Genomic DNA, 18,084 nt, shown 5'->3' with positions numbered 1-18,084 from the left:
CAAAAAGATGACGGCTTAAAGCCCATCCCTCAGAATTTTTTTTTTTTTATAAGGTTCGATTGGACAAGGTAAAAACGAAGTACATGAAAAGTAGCCCATGGAAATGGCACGGGAATAGATTAATGTCATGGGGGGGTTGCTTTGAAGTCATTCTCTTTGTTTTATAGGAGCTCGAAATGGGCAAACTGTTTCTATATTCCCCACTCCTGATCTGCGACAACTTTCCAAAGAAGAAAATGCTTTCCATGTTCCCTCGCACTTGTACGTGGGTCAGAAGAGGACTTGAGACATAAGAAAGATGGCGTGGATTTGTGGAAGTTAAGAAGCTCCATCAGAGGCTTGCTCTCAATATGAGAACCCTTACCCTTTCAAGTTTCCATTGATAACATTATTGCATGGATAAGAAATGAACTTATTAATAAGGAGAGATACTTTTGGGTGCATGACAAGGGTGCAAATGGGCTAGCAATAGCTATTGTTCCAATCAGAGAGATGGAACGGAATTTGAGGTTAAGTCTGACAGAAAAAAGGGGAAAAAAAATCCAACCTCCACCCTTGCTGCAATCATAACCATTCAAGATGGGATTTTGTATTTGATTTGGTGTGCTTTACTGCTGCTATGAAAATGATGTACTTAAGGGAAATCTCTTTCTTTGAGTAGGGTACCTGAATGAAATTTTAAAAAGACTCAACCGGCATTGGGCACAACTTTTACGAAGTTAAGGAGTAAGGAAGCACTCTTGCCAAAATCAATTCGTTCAGCTGTCCACCAGGTACTCATAAGGCTATTGTTCTGTGCTTTTGCCTATAAACCAAGAAAGAACTTGATTTCTATTCTCCAATTGCTCCCACATGAATTGTCCCAGTCTAGGTCGTTGGGTCATGTGTAGGCTTTTTGGTCATTCCCTGAAGGAAGGGAAGTTTTATAGAGAAGAAAAAAACATAAAAGTGGAAGAGGAATGGAACGGTGAAGAAGTCACTGATCAGAAAGTTTGAGCCAGAAAGAAGGAAGAGAGTCTCTTTTTTTTCCCTCTCCCACTCCCTTCAAACTATTTGCGGAGTTCAGTGGCAGAAGCACCTGGGGGACAAGGCCACAAGAAAGACGACAGCTTTGAGATTTTTGGTATGATGAAAGGTTAGGCTGGAAGGATTTGAAAGGGGATGGGGAGGAATTCCGAAAAAGCTCGAAACGAGGTGGGAGACATGGGGTTAATACGGCCAGCCTTTGTTTGCTCACGCCTAACCGAGATCAGAATGGAATCCCCTTTGGGAGCCCTGGGAAACGCGCCGTTTGCGCCCGCGTGCGCCTCGGACGACTCGGTGGACCCGGTAGTGAGTCAATTATCGCGAGTCGGGACCAGTTTGCCGGCCGAAAGATGCCTTTTTTTTTTTAATTTTTCAATTTTATTCTATTATTATTATTATTATTATTATTATTATTATTATTATTGTGTTCGAGCATAGTCTCGCACGCAGTTTTGGTTTATTGTGCAATAGACCCATAAAAAGCATAGGCTAAGTTTAGTGTTGTTGCTGCTGAGGACCGACTTGACCCAGGTGCCAAACAGAAGAGATTGCTGAACGACTTGGCAGTGAGCTGCTTGGGTTACACGAAGCTGCAATTCGTCCGGAGCCGATTCAAGGAACAATAGTTGCATCCGGAATTTTAGTCCGTGATCGGACTCTCATATGAAACAACAAAAATAAAGAATTTCTCATCGAAGAATATCCAGCAGAGATCTATCGATGCCTAAATTGAGACGAGATTAAGAGAACAAAGGAGGTTTGTCGGAGTGACAGCGCAATAGTCTATCAGGTGCAAACAAGTTCTTAATGGGCCCATTCTTTCACGATTATCTATGATACATTAATCTCAAAGCCTAGTGTGACCCAAATCTCGCTCCATCGGAAACTCAAGCATTCATTGCATAGCGAATCTAAACTGCACATTTAGATAGTTTTTGTTAAAGAGATTGTAATTGTTATGGTGAACAGTTCAATGCCATTTCTATCATTGCTATGACGATGATGATGATGATGATGTGTGTAAGTTGTTTTGTATATTATAACATAACATGTGTCTTGAAATTGTTATAGTGAACACTTCAATGCCATTTCTCTGAAAAATAGGAGTTATAATACGATAGTGGTCTCTAATCCTTTTTTTCCCCTTCCGAATTGCATTTTTTTGAAGCTTGAAGGCTAGCTACTCAGTGAGCTTTGAAGTGCCACCACCTTCGATCAGTTGCCTGATGTTGTATTGATTCCTCTATTATTTGGGTCAGGTTTCAAGGTTGTTATTTAAGCAGGAGGAATACCATGGAGATGCTCTAAGGTTTAACATGAGACCCATGGGAGGATATTATTATCACATCGCTCTCTTGAGTGAACGAATGAATGCCAGTTTTGGTTCTCCTTAATAAAGAAGTGCAGTCAAACGAATCCTGGAAGGCAAAAGAAATAATGCATTCTTCCCCACTTCCATACTCTCCTCTAAAGCATCAAGAACATGATTGCTCGAAGCATGATTAACAAGAAAGAATGTGTCGTTGAGACCCCATTATGTTTAAAATCACATGATAGACTTCTTTAATTCTTGCATCTTTGAACCTTCCTGCTCTCCTTTCATGGTTTAACCCTGACTTTGGGAACTCTGCTCTAGCTATTGGGACTTCCAAGGCTCAAATTAGCTGGAGTATTGGTAGCCTTAAACTTGATGATTCCTAGGCATAGATGGCATATATGCAATTAAGTTCTGATTCTTCATGAAATCCGGGATGTGTAAGCCATCATGAGCTTTAGGGAAGGCATGCTTGGGGGAATAGTGAAAAAAAGGACTGTTTCTACTGCTAAAGTGGCTAAGGCTAAGGTATTAAGTAATTCGAGGGAACTGTAGGTAAAGCACACAAAATTCAAGCATTTGTTATTGGATCATTAGCAACATTCTGCTTGAGTTTGAGGCTTTGGCCATTTGTATGGTTTGAAAACATACGGTGAAGGATAGGATTCTCTTGGCAAATTAAAATTGTATTGTATGTTATCCAAGAGCTGAGTTTGAGTTTCAAGATAAATTTATCCCTAATAATTACTATACGGTCAATAATCGGCTATATCACCATGGCTTTGTGATCAATAATGTGGCATAAACTTGACGTAAGAGATTTCCGATGACATCAAAGTACCCTTTTGAGAGTTAACGAACAATAATCTAATATAAAACATCAAGTTATAAATTGCCTTCAAATCTCATATTAAAAAATTGAAAAAAAAAATAATTCAAAGATGTCTTCCCTTGCAAAGTTAGATAGATTTAGAGATTTGCAAGTGGTAACATATTTATTTGAAAATAAGGCAGCCCTCCTCATTGTTGTGGAGGAGGCGCGTTGTACTCCAAATATACGATCCCAATCACAGTAGACATGGTTAACGTTAATCGCATGATTAGATTTACTTTGACCACGATTCTCCACACTAATGCGATTGAAACGTAGTTTGGGACAAGACATACTTTATGTGAGTAGTCTATGGGCACAACATTTATAGCAGATCCAACACACCGTATCCAAAAAGAAAAAGAAAAAGAAAAAAAAAAGAAAAAAATTGGAAACAGGGAGGAAGAAAAGCACCATATCAACACATATTACTCCTACTCCCAACAATTATACAACAATTATCTCCTTCATGCTTGTTCAAGTGCCACATCCATTAGGCCAAGCCTATTTGACATAGAGTCTTTTTTCCAGAGGCCCATTCTCCTACATTTCATCAAACTCACGTAGGGCTGTTGATGGGTCGATACAGAGACAAGCATATAGCAATTTGGGCCCGCCGGAGCCAACACTGCCACTACGGTGGCAAATAGGCCCGGGCCGACTTCGGGTCGGGCTATTGGCTTGGCCCAAAAAATTTTGGACCTGATTTGGGTTTAAATAGCGTTTTTGGGCGGATTTGATATATCATTGGCCCAGTTTACCGCCCAAATGGCCAAAATTGGATCCGGCTCGATCGAACTGGGTTCGGGCTCGGGATGGGCTCGGATCGGGATTTTTCAAAAAGTGCGGCCTAAATCCGACAATATTTTGGGCCGAGATCGGGTCACGGCATAATCCAGCCCATCTACGCCCGTTGTCAGTTTAACCATGATGCAAAGTGAACCAGGCCAGGCTTTTGATGCCAAGTCCCGTATATGAAAATTTGGGGCTGCCTCAGCCAACACTATGAATCTATGGCCTGAAGTAAGCCAGGTCAGGCTTGGAGGCCCATGAACCTTAATTTTGTCCAAAAGAACAAAGAACCCAATGCTCCGGCATCTAATCTAATGTAATATAATCTAATAAAGTCGGGGCGCGACCCGGACGACGGAAGCCGCTACTCCCATGTCTCCCGCCGCCGCGGCCACCACCACAACGGCGGCGTCGCCGCCCGGCTCCTCCCTCCTCCACCGTCTTATCGCACTGGACACGGCCTTATCCCTCCGCATCCACTCGCTCTGCCGTCCCGTCCCCCGCTCCCTCCTCAAAGCCCTCGAGATCTCCGGCGACGGCCGTTTCTGGTTCCCCATCCCCCTCGCCCTCCTCCCCTTCTCCTCCTCCGCCTCCTCCGACGCTTTCCATCTCCTCCTCGCCCTCCTCCTCGGCTCCCTTCTCGACCTCCTCCTCGTCGGCCTCGCGAAGCACCTCGTGCGCCGCCCTCGCCCCGTCTACAACAAGGGCATGAGCCTCGCCTTTGCCGTCGACCACTGGTCCTTCCCCAGCGGTCACTCCTCCCGCGTCTTCTTCATTGCCTCCTTCCTCCGACTCTCCGACGCCTCCCTCCGCAGCCTCCTCGCCGGCCGCGGCTGGATCGGCGTCTACTACGGTGGCGACCCCGCCGAGCTCCTGGTGCGCCTCGTCTTGGTCTGGTCTGCCGCCACCTCCGGCTCTCGGGTCCTCCTCGGTAGGCATTTTCTTCTCGATGTCGTCGCCGGCTCTTGCTTGGGTGTCTTGGAAGCTTTCATTGTGTTCTATTTCTTCAACTTTTATAGGTTTTAATATTGTTTTCTTGGGGGATGGTTTGTTCGAATCTGCTTTCTTCGACCAATTGTGATCTTACTTTTACGAAATTATGCAATTTTTCTTGTCTTCATTGTTTATAGGCTTTTTGTTATTTGATCAGAATTATATAAAAGAATTTAAGATCATTATCGAATATGTTAGTGATCCAACGCCTAATTTTGGCTCTGAGGTCTATTCCATCAGTAAAATTACTTTTCCCCCTTTTTTGGGTGTGTAAACTTGTAATTTTGTTTCGTTCATCTGATTGAATCTAATTGTTCTAGTACAGTTTCCAAGTTCCTAGTTTAATGGGGGTAATTGATGGATTGTGGACATATCAACGAAAAGCTTTTTACTTTTTAATCAAAAAAATACATTTTTCTAAATTTCTTTTAACACAGCTCTAATGCCATATCATAATTTTCCTTTAGTACCTATCCCCATTTTAGTTATATAATTTTACAGGTGGTAGATGTGCACCCTCCTCTATCTGTTGTCTTCCTCCTTTGTTTTATAATTTTATTTTAAAAGATACGTATTCCTATAGTAAAGTCTTTGCTCGCTAATTTGTAAAATCAACAATTTCTTTCTCTAGATGTCTCCTTGGGTTGATTTTTGTCCTTAAAGATTTCGTTGAAAATCAAACCCTGTGAGAAAGTAGTTTGCAATTAGTAGTAGCTCGTGGCTCCATTTTTTGGACCGATTGCTGTCAAACTATTGCAACACTAGTAACAAAACCTTTGGAGGCAAAAGATAATAGGATTTAGGTACACTCTTAAACACTTATCTTTCATTACTACCTATTTTTCTGTCTTATGCTCCAGCATTCTTAGCTTCAGTCCCCTTCATCTGTTTGTCGAAGTAATGCTTCAGATGCGGTATTAACCTGTAAGAAGAAAAACTTTGGTCTATGATTATGATATACGATAACCAAAAGCAGGTACAGTTGGTTCAACTGGTAAACCAACAGCAGGTGTTTATGTCGATTAGAGACACCATCTATAGGTAACTCTAGGATATTGCATTATTATTTCAGTTTTTGGATATTGAATTGTTCAAGAATTCTGAATATCAGTTAGATTAAGGGCATTGCCATTTACAACAATACAAATAAACTCATAATGAACATCTGAGTGGTTTTATAAAGGTACTATACCTTCAAAGGTTTATTGTTCCCAAGAGGAAAAGTAATTAAGGGAGACGAAGGGACACTAAATTGAAGGAAGATTTTAAAACCTAAGGCTTATAGCGAGCAGCTGAATTGTAGCTAGAAGCTTGAGAAGGGGCAACACTGCTAAACATGAAAAGAATTATTGTAGCTCAGGGCATAATGTTCCAAGAAAGGGCATTGTCAGAAGGTTAATTTACAGTTGTACACTGTCCTTAGTTTTTCCTCTACGCATAGTCTAAAAGATGGTGACTTAGCACTACACTTGCTAGAGCATTAAAGTTAAGAAGTGATATGAGAGTACAGGCCTCTGGGAGTACCATAGGATAAGTCCATTCTCTTGGAAGAAGAATGGACTTACTGGAAACTTAATCATGGTTAGTGACTGAACTGCCAAACTTTTGTATAAAAGATATAAGAACAGTAAGGGCAGGGATGGATTGACAACCAAATATCCTAATGTATTAGTCTCTCCTCCCAAGTAAACGAAAATATTGAGTGGCAATGAGGATTATCCTCATTTGATATTCTAAACCAAATTTGGGAGAATTATGTTTTAAAATGAATATTCTTTGCTAAACCTTAGACTTCTGAAATTCTAGAAGATGAATTCTAGTTAGTAAAAAGTATGAATTAGTAGAGAGAGGGAAATTATTATTTATCTGTCAGATATATCTTTGCCCAATATTTTTTTTAAAGATCTGATATATTATGGGCATCTAGTGTCGTTCAAATTTTTTTGGGCTGAACGCTAGATACCATCAATTTAGAGATTTTAGAGAAGCTTTCGTGCTTGGTAGAGGTCAATCCTGTCATTTCAAAGGAAGATCTAGACTTCTTTGACTACCCTTTTTATCCTTTAATGATCTATAGGCATAATAATAACCATAATGATCAGGCCTTGTCCTTGCTATTTGGAGTAAGCTTTACGAATCCTCATTCACCAAGTATTCCCATTGAAAGTTGCCTTTGGTGTTAGGGAATTTGACAAGATGATCCTTTATTTTGCTTTGAGTACCAGAATAATACCTTTTTTCTGAATAATACAACTTAACCCTTGTTGTTCGTTGTAATGGACAGATAAGCCTAGTTCATTGTAATGGACAGACAAGCCTAGTTCATTGTAATGGACAGATAAGCCCAAAACCAACTTATAAGAGTGCAACTACAGCTTCATAAATACCGGTTATGCCCTTAATTTTTTAATGAATATGGTGCCTTTCCTCATCATATCGTAGATTCCCTCCTCACATTGCTGCACCCCTTTGATGAATGATATGGTAAATATTAAGAACTAGAGCTTGAATGAAAGACTCCTACCAGGGTATATTGTTTTCAAACCTACATAAAAAAAGTTGAAATTTCAAGGAGCACCAATCTATAGCAGACCTTCAAGATGGATGGAAGGGAGGATCAGAGGTGGTGGTACTTATTCATGTTAGGTGCCCTGATTGGATGGCTTGGGGGTGAGGACAGATGAGAGAGAGGTAAGATATGGGAAGAGACGAGAAAATTTTTAGAATTTGGAGAATTATTTTGGAGGAAGGCAAGTTCATTAGGGTTTATTAATTACAAGGATATGATAGTCATGTTGGAAGAAAAACAGTGGGGTTAAATGAATGGAAATCTTAAATTAAACAATATGCATTAATTTGTCCTGTTCGATAAACAATAGGAGTTTGTTGTCTTTATTTAAAAGAAGAGGACCATCTTGGATTTGGGCTACAAATAGGGACTAATTTGTCAAAATCCCTTTATGTTATTGCAAGCATTTCTATATCCTCTTTTATAGCTTTCATACATGTCACCATGGGTCTTCCTCTTTTTCTCCTACATCCTTCAACAAAGAATAAAATACCCTTCTTTTCTGGAACCCCCTCGGATACTCATTGTACATGCCTACACCATCTACACTGTAAGGCTGTAAGCCATTAGCTCAAAGAGAAAATATACAGCTCTCTACTACTGTTGATGGGAAAAGAATGGAAAGGATCTGGTGAGAACCAAAAAACAAAGATAACAAACTGAGATGATTTTCCTGTTTGAGAATGTGGATCTCATTGCCTTTTTATGTTAAACCTTCTTTTCTTCATTTGCTTCATGCCTGAGAGTGACCATGATAACTGCGCACTGATATAAAAGATTGCGCCTATTTGAAAGGATGCTTGCCTCGGGAGATATGGCTAACTGTGTGCATACTTATGTAACAGGAGATAATTCTGCATGTTTATTATTTGATTTAGTTCTGTAATTACAGAATACATGGAATCCATGATGTGATACCGTGATATAAGATTGGAGGATCCACTGGTTCTATCTGCCTGTATCTTTGAGCCTTAAGGTTCGATAATTGGTACAACTGATCTTTGAATATGAATACTACTGCAAAATATAGTGATAATAACATGATCAAACTATACTTTTGATGCATTCAGTCTGGGAAGGTCTTAACTGCAAGGAATTATTTAAGAACAATAGCTTAAGTGAGAATGAGATAAGAGAAACAGCTAGACTTGCAGATCTTTAGAAGTAAGAATTTGTTCAAAATATAGTGAGCATTGTAATATAACAAAGTGCTTGCAATAAGCTTGATACACTTTATTGATGTAGTTAGAGGGGACGCATACCTTAAGTGGAAGAAACATTTGAAAAGCAGGTTGAAGAAACAATAAGATGAATCAGAAACAAGCTCAGATGAGATTAAGCTAGCAAAAGGGCTTTATCATTATGAATATGAATTCTAAATGTTTTACCACCGCATTGGAAGGGCAATTCACCAAAAGGGTGGAGTGGGCAAAGATAGCAGATTTTTCACCTTTCCAAAACTGAGGAATGGAAAATCAAGGAAGTGCTTAGAAATGCCTATGTTGATTGAATGTCATGACATATAAATTCTGAAACCATGATATCAAATAATATAAAACAAGATCCTGAAAATAATAGAGGAAACTGATAGCTGAACTCACATTCATTGGTTTTAGTCCTTGCGCTTGAGAAATCCTGGATCTGCCAGAGAGTTTCAACATGTGTATGGAATGTAGAGAAACAAACAAACAAAAAAAAACCATGAAAACTATGATTCTTACTCCTTTGGGTAGTGACATACTTCATATTGGCCACATGTCTTGTATCCTATTAAACCTAGACTTTAGTTTCTGGGTTTAGCACTTATCTATCTTTTCATAATGGCTTAGGTAAAAATCTGTGACTCAAGAAAATAAGAAAAGATAAAACATGTGTGCCCCTGCTTTTGCAATAACTTTGAAAATAAGAAAAGCATGTTTGTTTCTCCCACATGTATGCAATATGCATTTAACCAAAAATCAAGTATCACACATGGACACTTGAATCTCAAGCTATACTCTTTAGAGCTGTGGGTTATGATTAAATATAAATGTTATTCAAGATTAAAAATGTAAAACTATAGTCACCTTTAATTCTAATTGCATCAAATTGCTTTTGGTACATGGATTTCATCCTAAAATCATCTTGAGAAAATCTTTTTTTCCTTTGCACTGTTAATTCTTTACAATTTGATGAAGGAGACCAAAACTAAGGGACCAGTAGGTTACTGTTTGAGCAATTCTTGATCACCGATCTTGAGACACCTGATTTATCATTCTATGAAGTTAAGCATGGGATTCTTTGCAATTTGCATCATGGTTAAGTGATTCATAGGAAATCTTCTACCAGGGTACAGAAGGTAGTCTTAATTATTGATGGGATATGATGATGGGTGCCTTTTTATTAAAGATCAGCAACAATCAGATACTCCATTGGTTTTTCAACCATAGGAGCATCTACTGTTGGATCTTCATCAGATCTTTGATGATCAGACTTTCAATCATCAGATTTCTTGAATTCAGTTTGTCAATTGGAATTTGGGCAAGAACTATCAATCCCTTCTCAAGCTCTCAGGATTGGCAGATCTTACTCATGCAACTTCCCAAGTTATGTATTAAATCAAAAGCTAAGATATTATCAGGCTAAGTCTAATACTTGTGTTACGTGAAAGAAAGTGTGAGAAGTGTCTAATGGAAGATAAATGTCTCTTCTTTTGGGAGAGATCGTCTTAAGAATAAGAAGAATCATCATGCCAACTTGAGCAATATATAGACCGCTCCCAAGAGTGGTGATATCCTATTATATTGTTGAGGCTTGTTGCTAGTTGGAATCATTGAGAAATCATCTTACAGTAGGTAGTAGTATAGGATGTAACTTGCAAGATGTAACGACGAATCTACTTAATTTCCTGGTGCCAAGCTTTCTTCTTTTATCATGGGAATTTCCAAAACTTAAATTATTTAAGGTGGTCATAATAACTTTAATGAGGAAATACGTGAAGAAAACAGGAGGCTTGAGGACATCATCTGAATGGTGACCAACAAAAGTTAGAAGAGAAAGACTAATCATTCATGATTAAAGTTCACTCTTCTTAGGAATCTGATTTAGATTCATGAGCTGACCTTTCAGCTTTAGGAAATCAAAACCAGATTCATGAGTTTGTTACTCCAGCTAGAAGATTATCTCTATTAGCATTATCTCCTAAGCTCAAGTTAGACTGAACAAGGTTGAAAGATAAAATAATGGACGATGTGCAAGTTTTGAAGTAAATCAGATAGCATATAAATTGGATCACTGTTATGGCCTTGTCGCATCGATGATATCATTTTTGCTTCTCACATGTGCTATGAAGTTTGCAGTCGGTACTGAAAGTTGATATAGAATACAGTGTTAGCTCTGAGCTTAGAAAACATCTTTTGTTACATCTGTCATGTAATGGCTACCGTCCAATTTGGTCAGAGGTTGCAGGAAGCTAACATGTCGCTGCTTAACCACGATGCAGCATACTGAACATGCACGTCAAATGGCTGATGTGGAGTGTCAGAAAATGATTGTTAGCCTACAGAGAGTTGCTTCCATTGATTGCTGAACTAGTTCGACTGGAAGCTGCCTGCCAGAGATTAACTCTCATATTGGCAAAACCTAAATATAGCAGAAACAAGCAGCAAGATTGTGTTGGCATCCAAGAGCACCTCACATTAATACATAATGCTGGGTGTTTGTTGGTGATCTAAAGCTGGTGTTTGCTGCAGGGTGCCCTTTCTTTGGGAGGCCCGACATGTGAAGTTCACATAGTTGAATGCTTTTGGGAATCCAATGCTGATATTTAGAAATTGGAATTTGAGGTTCCTGTGCCAGTGTACCCATTCTTGTGCTGCACTATTTTTGACAAACTATCATATTAAGGATATCGGTCTCTCTGAGCAGAAGCTTTCTATTACTGGTTAATTGCTGGCATTTTTCAGCTGTAGAACTTGTTCATGGCATCAATGGCAGAACGGTACGCAATCACTTTCAGAAACAAGACATTCACATCACATCATGCTTCCTTTAGTAGTCCCACAAGCCATGGTTTCAAACAGAGATTTGCTCTTCACTAGGACAATACCCATTTGAATTTCTTTTTGCATCCTCTGACACCAATGTGAATGCTCAGGCAAGGGAAGCTGCTTTGGTTCTTCTTTTTTTTTTTTTATCACTATTCTGGTCCTTGAACTGCATTATTTAATAACAAAGTCACCGAATGGTCCGGAATGCCTTTGTTGCGGCAACCACTGTTTGTAAAAGAGTACTCTAAAGGCTTCACAGGTCGGTAAAGCTCCTGAAACTACAACTGAGCAACGTGTGGAAGGCAAGAAGTTGGAATACGAGGGGCTAAAAATTTTCCAGGTTACATTGTATGATTGAGTTCTGAAGCCTGTTGCAAGCAATATATTTGGAATAAAACAGGACCTGTTTACAAGCTGCTGCGTTTGAACAAAACTTCAACACAAGCTGCTGACTGAAAAATGAAGTTAGATTTATTTGACACTTTATGCAATGTGTCCACTCCAAGATTCGCCATTTCAGTATCGGGCTCCACACCGGTGCCTTGCTAGCGTAGTATCGGTACGGTACAGTATGGTATAGATTTTTTTTGGCGTATCGAGCGTCGGTATATTATTCGTACTAGATATCGATACCGAATCGGTATAGAATGGTACATTCCGTACCATCAGGTTTGCGTTGATACGACATATTATGGTCCACTCATTTTGGAGGCTTTGACACCTTTGATAACACTGAATGGGTAACTGAGATCCTAGTATTCTAGAATTTAGAGTTCTCTTGAAATAATGTTGTTAGGCTGGGGCTATTCTGCCATTCTCTGGGCATGCGTCTGCTTTCTGAGAAAGCTCCTCTCATGTCTGAAACAAGTTGATAGGCACTGTGGAGGAATGCTACAGTTCTGTTTAGCCATAGACCTAATTATAAAAATTGTGATTTCCTCTGGATGCTATTAGACACTCATGGTGATTGCGACTGGTGCTATCCACTGTCCACCCATGATTGGGTGGTAAAAGGACACGAGGTAGCTAGATGGTCCACTTTGTTTGCACACAGTCCATAGACCTGGTGAAATGATATGAATAGGATACCGCACTACTTACAAGAAGAAAGACTTATAAAAGAAACAGGGATAATGTTGTAAAGACAAACACTAGTTGAGCATTTATAAACATCATCACCACCTGATTCTATTAGGGACATCTAAGTTACCTGTCATATCTGTTTAGCCTGTTATAACTATGAAGATTTCATTTCATTGTAATGGTTAGCTGTTGATTCAAATTTTTGTACTTGCCCTGACCAAGTTTTGTTGAATCACTTCAAATTGGCCAAGGATATGAAGGATGAGCTCATAAAAGAATGAAATTTAAACACTCCAGTTACTAGAAGTATGATATGATTTACTTTTCAGTTCCATCGTATTTTTTCCTTCTTATGGTATACTACTTAAATTTGCAACTATATGATGAATTCTATGAAGTAATTTGGATAATGACTGTGTCACTTACAATGGTAGCCTATACAACATCAATCTGAGGAGCACTAGGAAAATGACACATGAATAACCACTTCTAGAAAATGGCTCAGGATAATCTCTCTCACATACACAGCCACTCAACCTGATGTTCCAACAAAAGAGTAGGGTTATTAAGACAAAAGAATGATTAAGCCTTAATGCAATCCAATGTTGTGAGGTTTTGTTGTAGTCCTAGGGGTAAGCATCATAATTGGCTGGAGTATTTCTTTGCAGCTAGCCAGCTTGGGATGGACCGTCCAATGTTTGGTTGCGAAGTCAGAAGGAATTGAGCTCAGAGATCCAATATTGAAGTCTGAAAAACAAAGGAAATTGGAGGAGCCTCTCATGGACTGCATGATAAAATCAAACGGGATTCTCTGTCCGCTAGGATATCTTTTCATGCACAACTCCACTTTCACTAGGGATTTTTAGACTAAGCCATTCCACAATGAGCACAGAGCTTTGAATCCCTTTGAAGTGTTCCTTTTTTTTGATGCCTGCAAATGACTTACATAAAAAAAGCAGCTCCATGAGGCTCTCACCGATGCAGGGTCTAGAACAGGTTAAATGTACAAAGCTTTAGCCCCGTGCGTGAATAAGTATGTTTTAAATAATAGATTTCAATATTGTCATCAGTCCTTTTGGAACTAAATATTCTCTTATTTGGATTTATAATTCCTAGAAACATGACTAATTCTAGATAATTAATAACCTTATCTGCATTTATGATGCCTAGGACTGCATGATATTCTCTTTGATGTATTCGTTTTCTGTAAAGAAAACAGTGCTGTCCCGGGCTTGCCATGCAGGGGTTAGTATTTGTTTTGGATCAGATGTATAAGATCTGGACCCGATCAATCAACCATTAAGAATGGTATAAGCCCTGAATTGAGACCAAACAATCAGGTTGGTTTACTTATTAGATTTGGATTTTGCTCCCTAAAGTTCAAGCATACAAATTTAACTCCCTAAAGTTAGAGCTGACCTGAACTTGAAATAATCAACCCGAAAAGAAACTTGACGATTAATCTGAAAGTTGACAATCCAATCATCCAGGTGGATGTGTTAGCTTTCAATCTAAGTTTTAGACTTGAAGCCAGTCTGGGTCATTATGAACCTGGACCTAAAGTATTGCAGCTCCGACGAGGGTAAGTCTCCAGCTCATTTGGCTCGCACTCCATTACCTGTGTTCTTTTAGTATTCTTTTGTTCAATTTGAAACAATGATTCCATGGCTCAAGTCTTATACTCATTAGTTTGATTAGAACATGCAAGTAAGTCTTCCAGCATTCAAAACAGATCAAGTATCAATTATCTCTTATTATGGCCTTCATTTGAGTTTCTGCAAGACGGTAATCCCTTAAAAAGATATTTATGGGTATTCATATGGACGACGAGCATACTAATATAGGCTTTCTTTTTGAAAAAAAAAAAAGTAGTAGCGATCATATGACATATTTCTGAATGATTGGGTGAATCAAGTAACTATAAAGATTTTGATGTCTAAAAATGTCTTCAAGAAAAAAAAAAATCAGAAATTTTGATTGAAAAGCAAGTATCAGATTGGGCTAATGAGACTTCAACAGTAATTCTAGTAAAAAATAATTGAATACAAGGTGGGATTTCTATGGAGTGTTTTTCATAGCTCTCAGAGAATATCATTCTTGTCATCTCAAGTATAATCATATCACCAGTTGGCCGGTATATCCTCCAATAAGTAAGTGCAAACATTTAGCACCATTTATTCTTTGATTATTATTGCACCGAGAGGAATGAATGCAAGTGTATTGCTTGATATTGATATCTAATTGACCTTAAAAATTTAAGATGAGAGGAAAAGGATCGACAACGTATGCCGGGCCTAATACTCCACCTCAAATACGACCTAGACAAGATAATAACTAATAAATACAATAACTGGAATGCGTAAAAATAATAACCGATAAGTAAATAAATAATTAGAAACCATAATGAGTCAAAATAATAAACACAATAATTGGAATGAGTCGAGATAGATAAAAACTAGATTAATTAAAATAATAATTAGCAAGCACAATGAATCAAAATAATGAAAACAATAATTTGAATATGCCTAGATGGATAACAACCGGCTTAACTAAATAAATATTGGGCAACCATAATTAGTCGAAATAATAAACAAAATGACGAGAGCGAGCCAAGATAATAGCCAAATCAATTAAATACATAATTAGTATAAAGGGGGTTTGAAACTCATATTCTTATGCAAACCTAAGCTCCAATACCATATTAACTAACCAAATAAGCTCGAAAGCTTAAGCTAATAGAGAATGGGTTAACGATGAACATTAACTTGACAATAAGAGGAATATTTGATGGTAAATGTTGTCTCCATCGACGACCTTCTACCTCTACTTCTAGCTTTTTATTAACAATTAAAGTATCTTTCCAGTGCTTGTTAAAATTGAAGCTTGCAAGGAAGAGAAAGAAAAGAGAACCCAAACCGATAGGCATGTTCAAAACTCATGTGCGGTCCATCTCCTTACATTATTTCTCATCATTTGGGTAACCACCAGCTGGAAAATAAAACTAATCTTATATATTAAAGAGAGTGTTTTAGCCGAACAAGCATATAAAAGTCATATGCCCATAAGTTACGTGGTCCTTGGGAGATGGATTAGATGCTGTCTCTAATAATTTAAAGTTTTAGATAAAGAAACGGGCTTCCCTCACGTACTTTTGAGTTGGATTTTTGTCATTTTAAACCACAAAGTGCGACCAGTGGCTTCCAACAAAGTTCATGTGGGAGATCTGGGAGTAGGTGATCCTTTCCCTTTGTACCACGGCCTGTCACCCTCAGCTCTAACATATGGTCTCGTAATCTACCCTCGTTTCCACGTCCATGCCCCGTAACAGGGACAGGTCGGTGGTTCTCCGTAATGGTGGAACCAGGGAGGGTACAGGGGGTATGATCACAGCATTGCATTTACCTTGACCTCCTGAAGGGGAAGAATCCTAGCTACCTGCTCCCAAGTTCTCCATGGCCCCCTTTAGTGGTGGGGTGTGGAAATGGTCACAGCAAGGGAAGGCTTGCATGTGACATAGCATGGGGTTGGCGGGCCAATGCGGTTCACGGGAGTCGATCCAATGGTAGTTAAGCCACCCATCTTCGAGTTTTCTTAAGATTAATTTTGATGGATCCGTCTCCAATGAAGATATGAGGGGAGGCGTGGATTTTGTTATTAGAAACTCGGACGTTAGGATGGTGGCAGCAGGCGGCTGTCAGATATTCGACATTTCCGTGCTCGGTGCGGAATTGAGGGCTACCTAGTCAGGCCTTCGACATGCCCCATTTGAGTTATGAGCCAGCTCAATCATTCTAGAGGATGACTCGGCCACGGGCATCGATTGGATCTAGAAGGATCCGAGGAGTGTCGGCAGCTATTCATTGCCTCGAGACATCTGAGTATGTATTTCGTGAAACCAATGGAGCTACGGATTGGACGGCCGTCTATGTGGACAATCATGCGGGTAGCACTCTATGGGCTGGGGATAGGAAGTTGCCCCGAACACTCTGAGATATGTTATTTTTTATTTTTATTGGGTGCATTTGTACTCGTCAGGTTTCGTTCCAGCCAAAAAATAAAAATAAAAAAGTGGTTAAGCCAGTGACAAAATAAAAGACATGGGTGGGTGTGGTTGCTCCGGAGCAGGACGCTCGTGTCTTTGGTATTGTGGTTAGGGGACTTGAGTGGCTCAAGGTGGCAATCTGTTGCTTTGACATCTAATCATTGTTCCTGTCGCCATTGGGCATAAATCATGGATTAGATTCAGTTTGTTCACTAAAGGGTACGGGTGACACTCTCTGGACTCTCCTTTGATGTAGTGAACAAAAATTTTGTCGTCTGATGACAATATCATCTCATTGATTGGTCAGAATACCCAAAAATAAAAAAAAAATCTTTGCTCCTTGTAAACAATGTCCATGCGATCGACGCCGGAGGTGAATAGATTGGATGAGATCCATTTCGTCCAACTGCTAGTTTAGTTTCTTGTCGGTTTTCAGAAGAATATTCTTGGGACACTTAAGTAATATGGGATGCATGCTTCCAAGAATGTCTGCCTATTGGACATTGATTACAAGAGCACTTGCAGGCATATAGTATGTGAGCCTGGAGGACCCATTGTGCCAGTTAATGTAAACAGATGAGATGCCATTACCTTTCATATTAGATAACTTATCAGATGTATGAGCATGTGTCCTCTCTAATGATGGCATGCTAATGTAAGCAACTTGGATGTTTCTTCATTTTTGTACCTGTTGAACCACAATAACACTCTTTTGTTGCATTACTTCATGTTTGAGAAGAAGGGTCATGTTTCCGAAGACAAATGAACTCATAACCCTAAAGTTAAATGGCTCTAATGATATCACAATCATCAAATATATCATGGGGGATTATATAAGATGTCCCTTTTTTTCATTAAAACGATTATAGGATGCAACTTGCTGAAAACAATGAAATTAGATTTTTTGGGAACCGGCACAGTATTATGGTCAGGTAGCAAAATAAGGTGAGAAGTCAAAGAAAAGGATTCATATTCTCATGGAAAAATTAATAAAATCCATTGTTCATCGAAAATTGCCGGCCGCTTATTGAGAAGTTGGTGGCAAGGATCATCATCTTTGCTTAAATTGCTGATTGTGGATTATTGAGAAGAAAAAAACTCTGTAGTATTTCTAAACAGAGATCTATTAAAGTTCCTTAAAAGAAATCATAAAATAATTTAAACTATTTGTAAGTTCATGATTTGTTGCTTGCATACGAGGCCAAATGACTTGTTTGTACAAATACATTTCCTCGGTACCACCTTTCATGGTACCTCCCTCTCTCCAAGGATAGATGACTAATACATTAATCAAAGCTTAAGAAATGCCTACAAGTTACAGATATAATTTAAAAAATCCCAGACCATTTATTTACATTAAAAATA

General features: G+C 38.9%; 1 protein-coding gene across 3 annotated transcripts; it reads left to right on the top strand.

The window, feature by feature from the left end:
• The first annotated feature begins 4,301 nt into the window (after nucleotides 1–4,301).
• On the top strand, nucleotides 4,302–13,691 carry LOC103712159 (probable lipid phosphate phosphatase beta). 3 transcript variants are annotated; one of them, XM_039126571.1, is made up of 2 exons: nucleotides 4,302–4,935; nucleotides 13,354–13,691. In XM_039126571.1, exons 1-2 carry the CDS (start codon nucleotides 4,377–4,379, stop codon nucleotides 13,419–13,421), a joined length of 627 nt encoding a protein of 208 aa, XP_038982499.1. In that variant the 5' UTR covers nucleotides 4,302–4,376; the 3' UTR covers nucleotides 13,422–13,691. The 3 variants fall into 3 exon arrangements, with proteins under 3 accessions (XP_038982499.1, XP_008796826.1, XP_026662409.1); XM_008798604.3 differs by lacking the exon at nucleotides 13,354–13,691 and adding an exon at nucleotides 11,048–11,453; XM_026806608.2 differs by lacking the exon at nucleotides 13,354–13,691 and adding an exon at nucleotides 11,005–11,453.
• The last annotated feature ends 4,393 nt before the right edge of the window (nucleotides 13,692–18,084 follow it).

The sequence above is a fragment of the Phoenix dactylifera genome, chromosome 5, assembly GCF_009389715.1.
Source record: "Phoenix dactylifera cultivar Barhee BC4 chromosome 5, palm_55x_up_171113_PBpolish2nd_filt_p, whole genome shotgun sequence".
NCBI classification, from domain to species: domain Eukaryota; kingdom Viridiplantae; phylum Streptophyta; class Magnoliopsida; order Arecales; family Arecaceae; genus Phoenix; species Phoenix dactylifera.
Note: the sequence above shows the minus strand (reverse complement) of the source record. Positions and strands in the feature narration are given on the sequence as shown.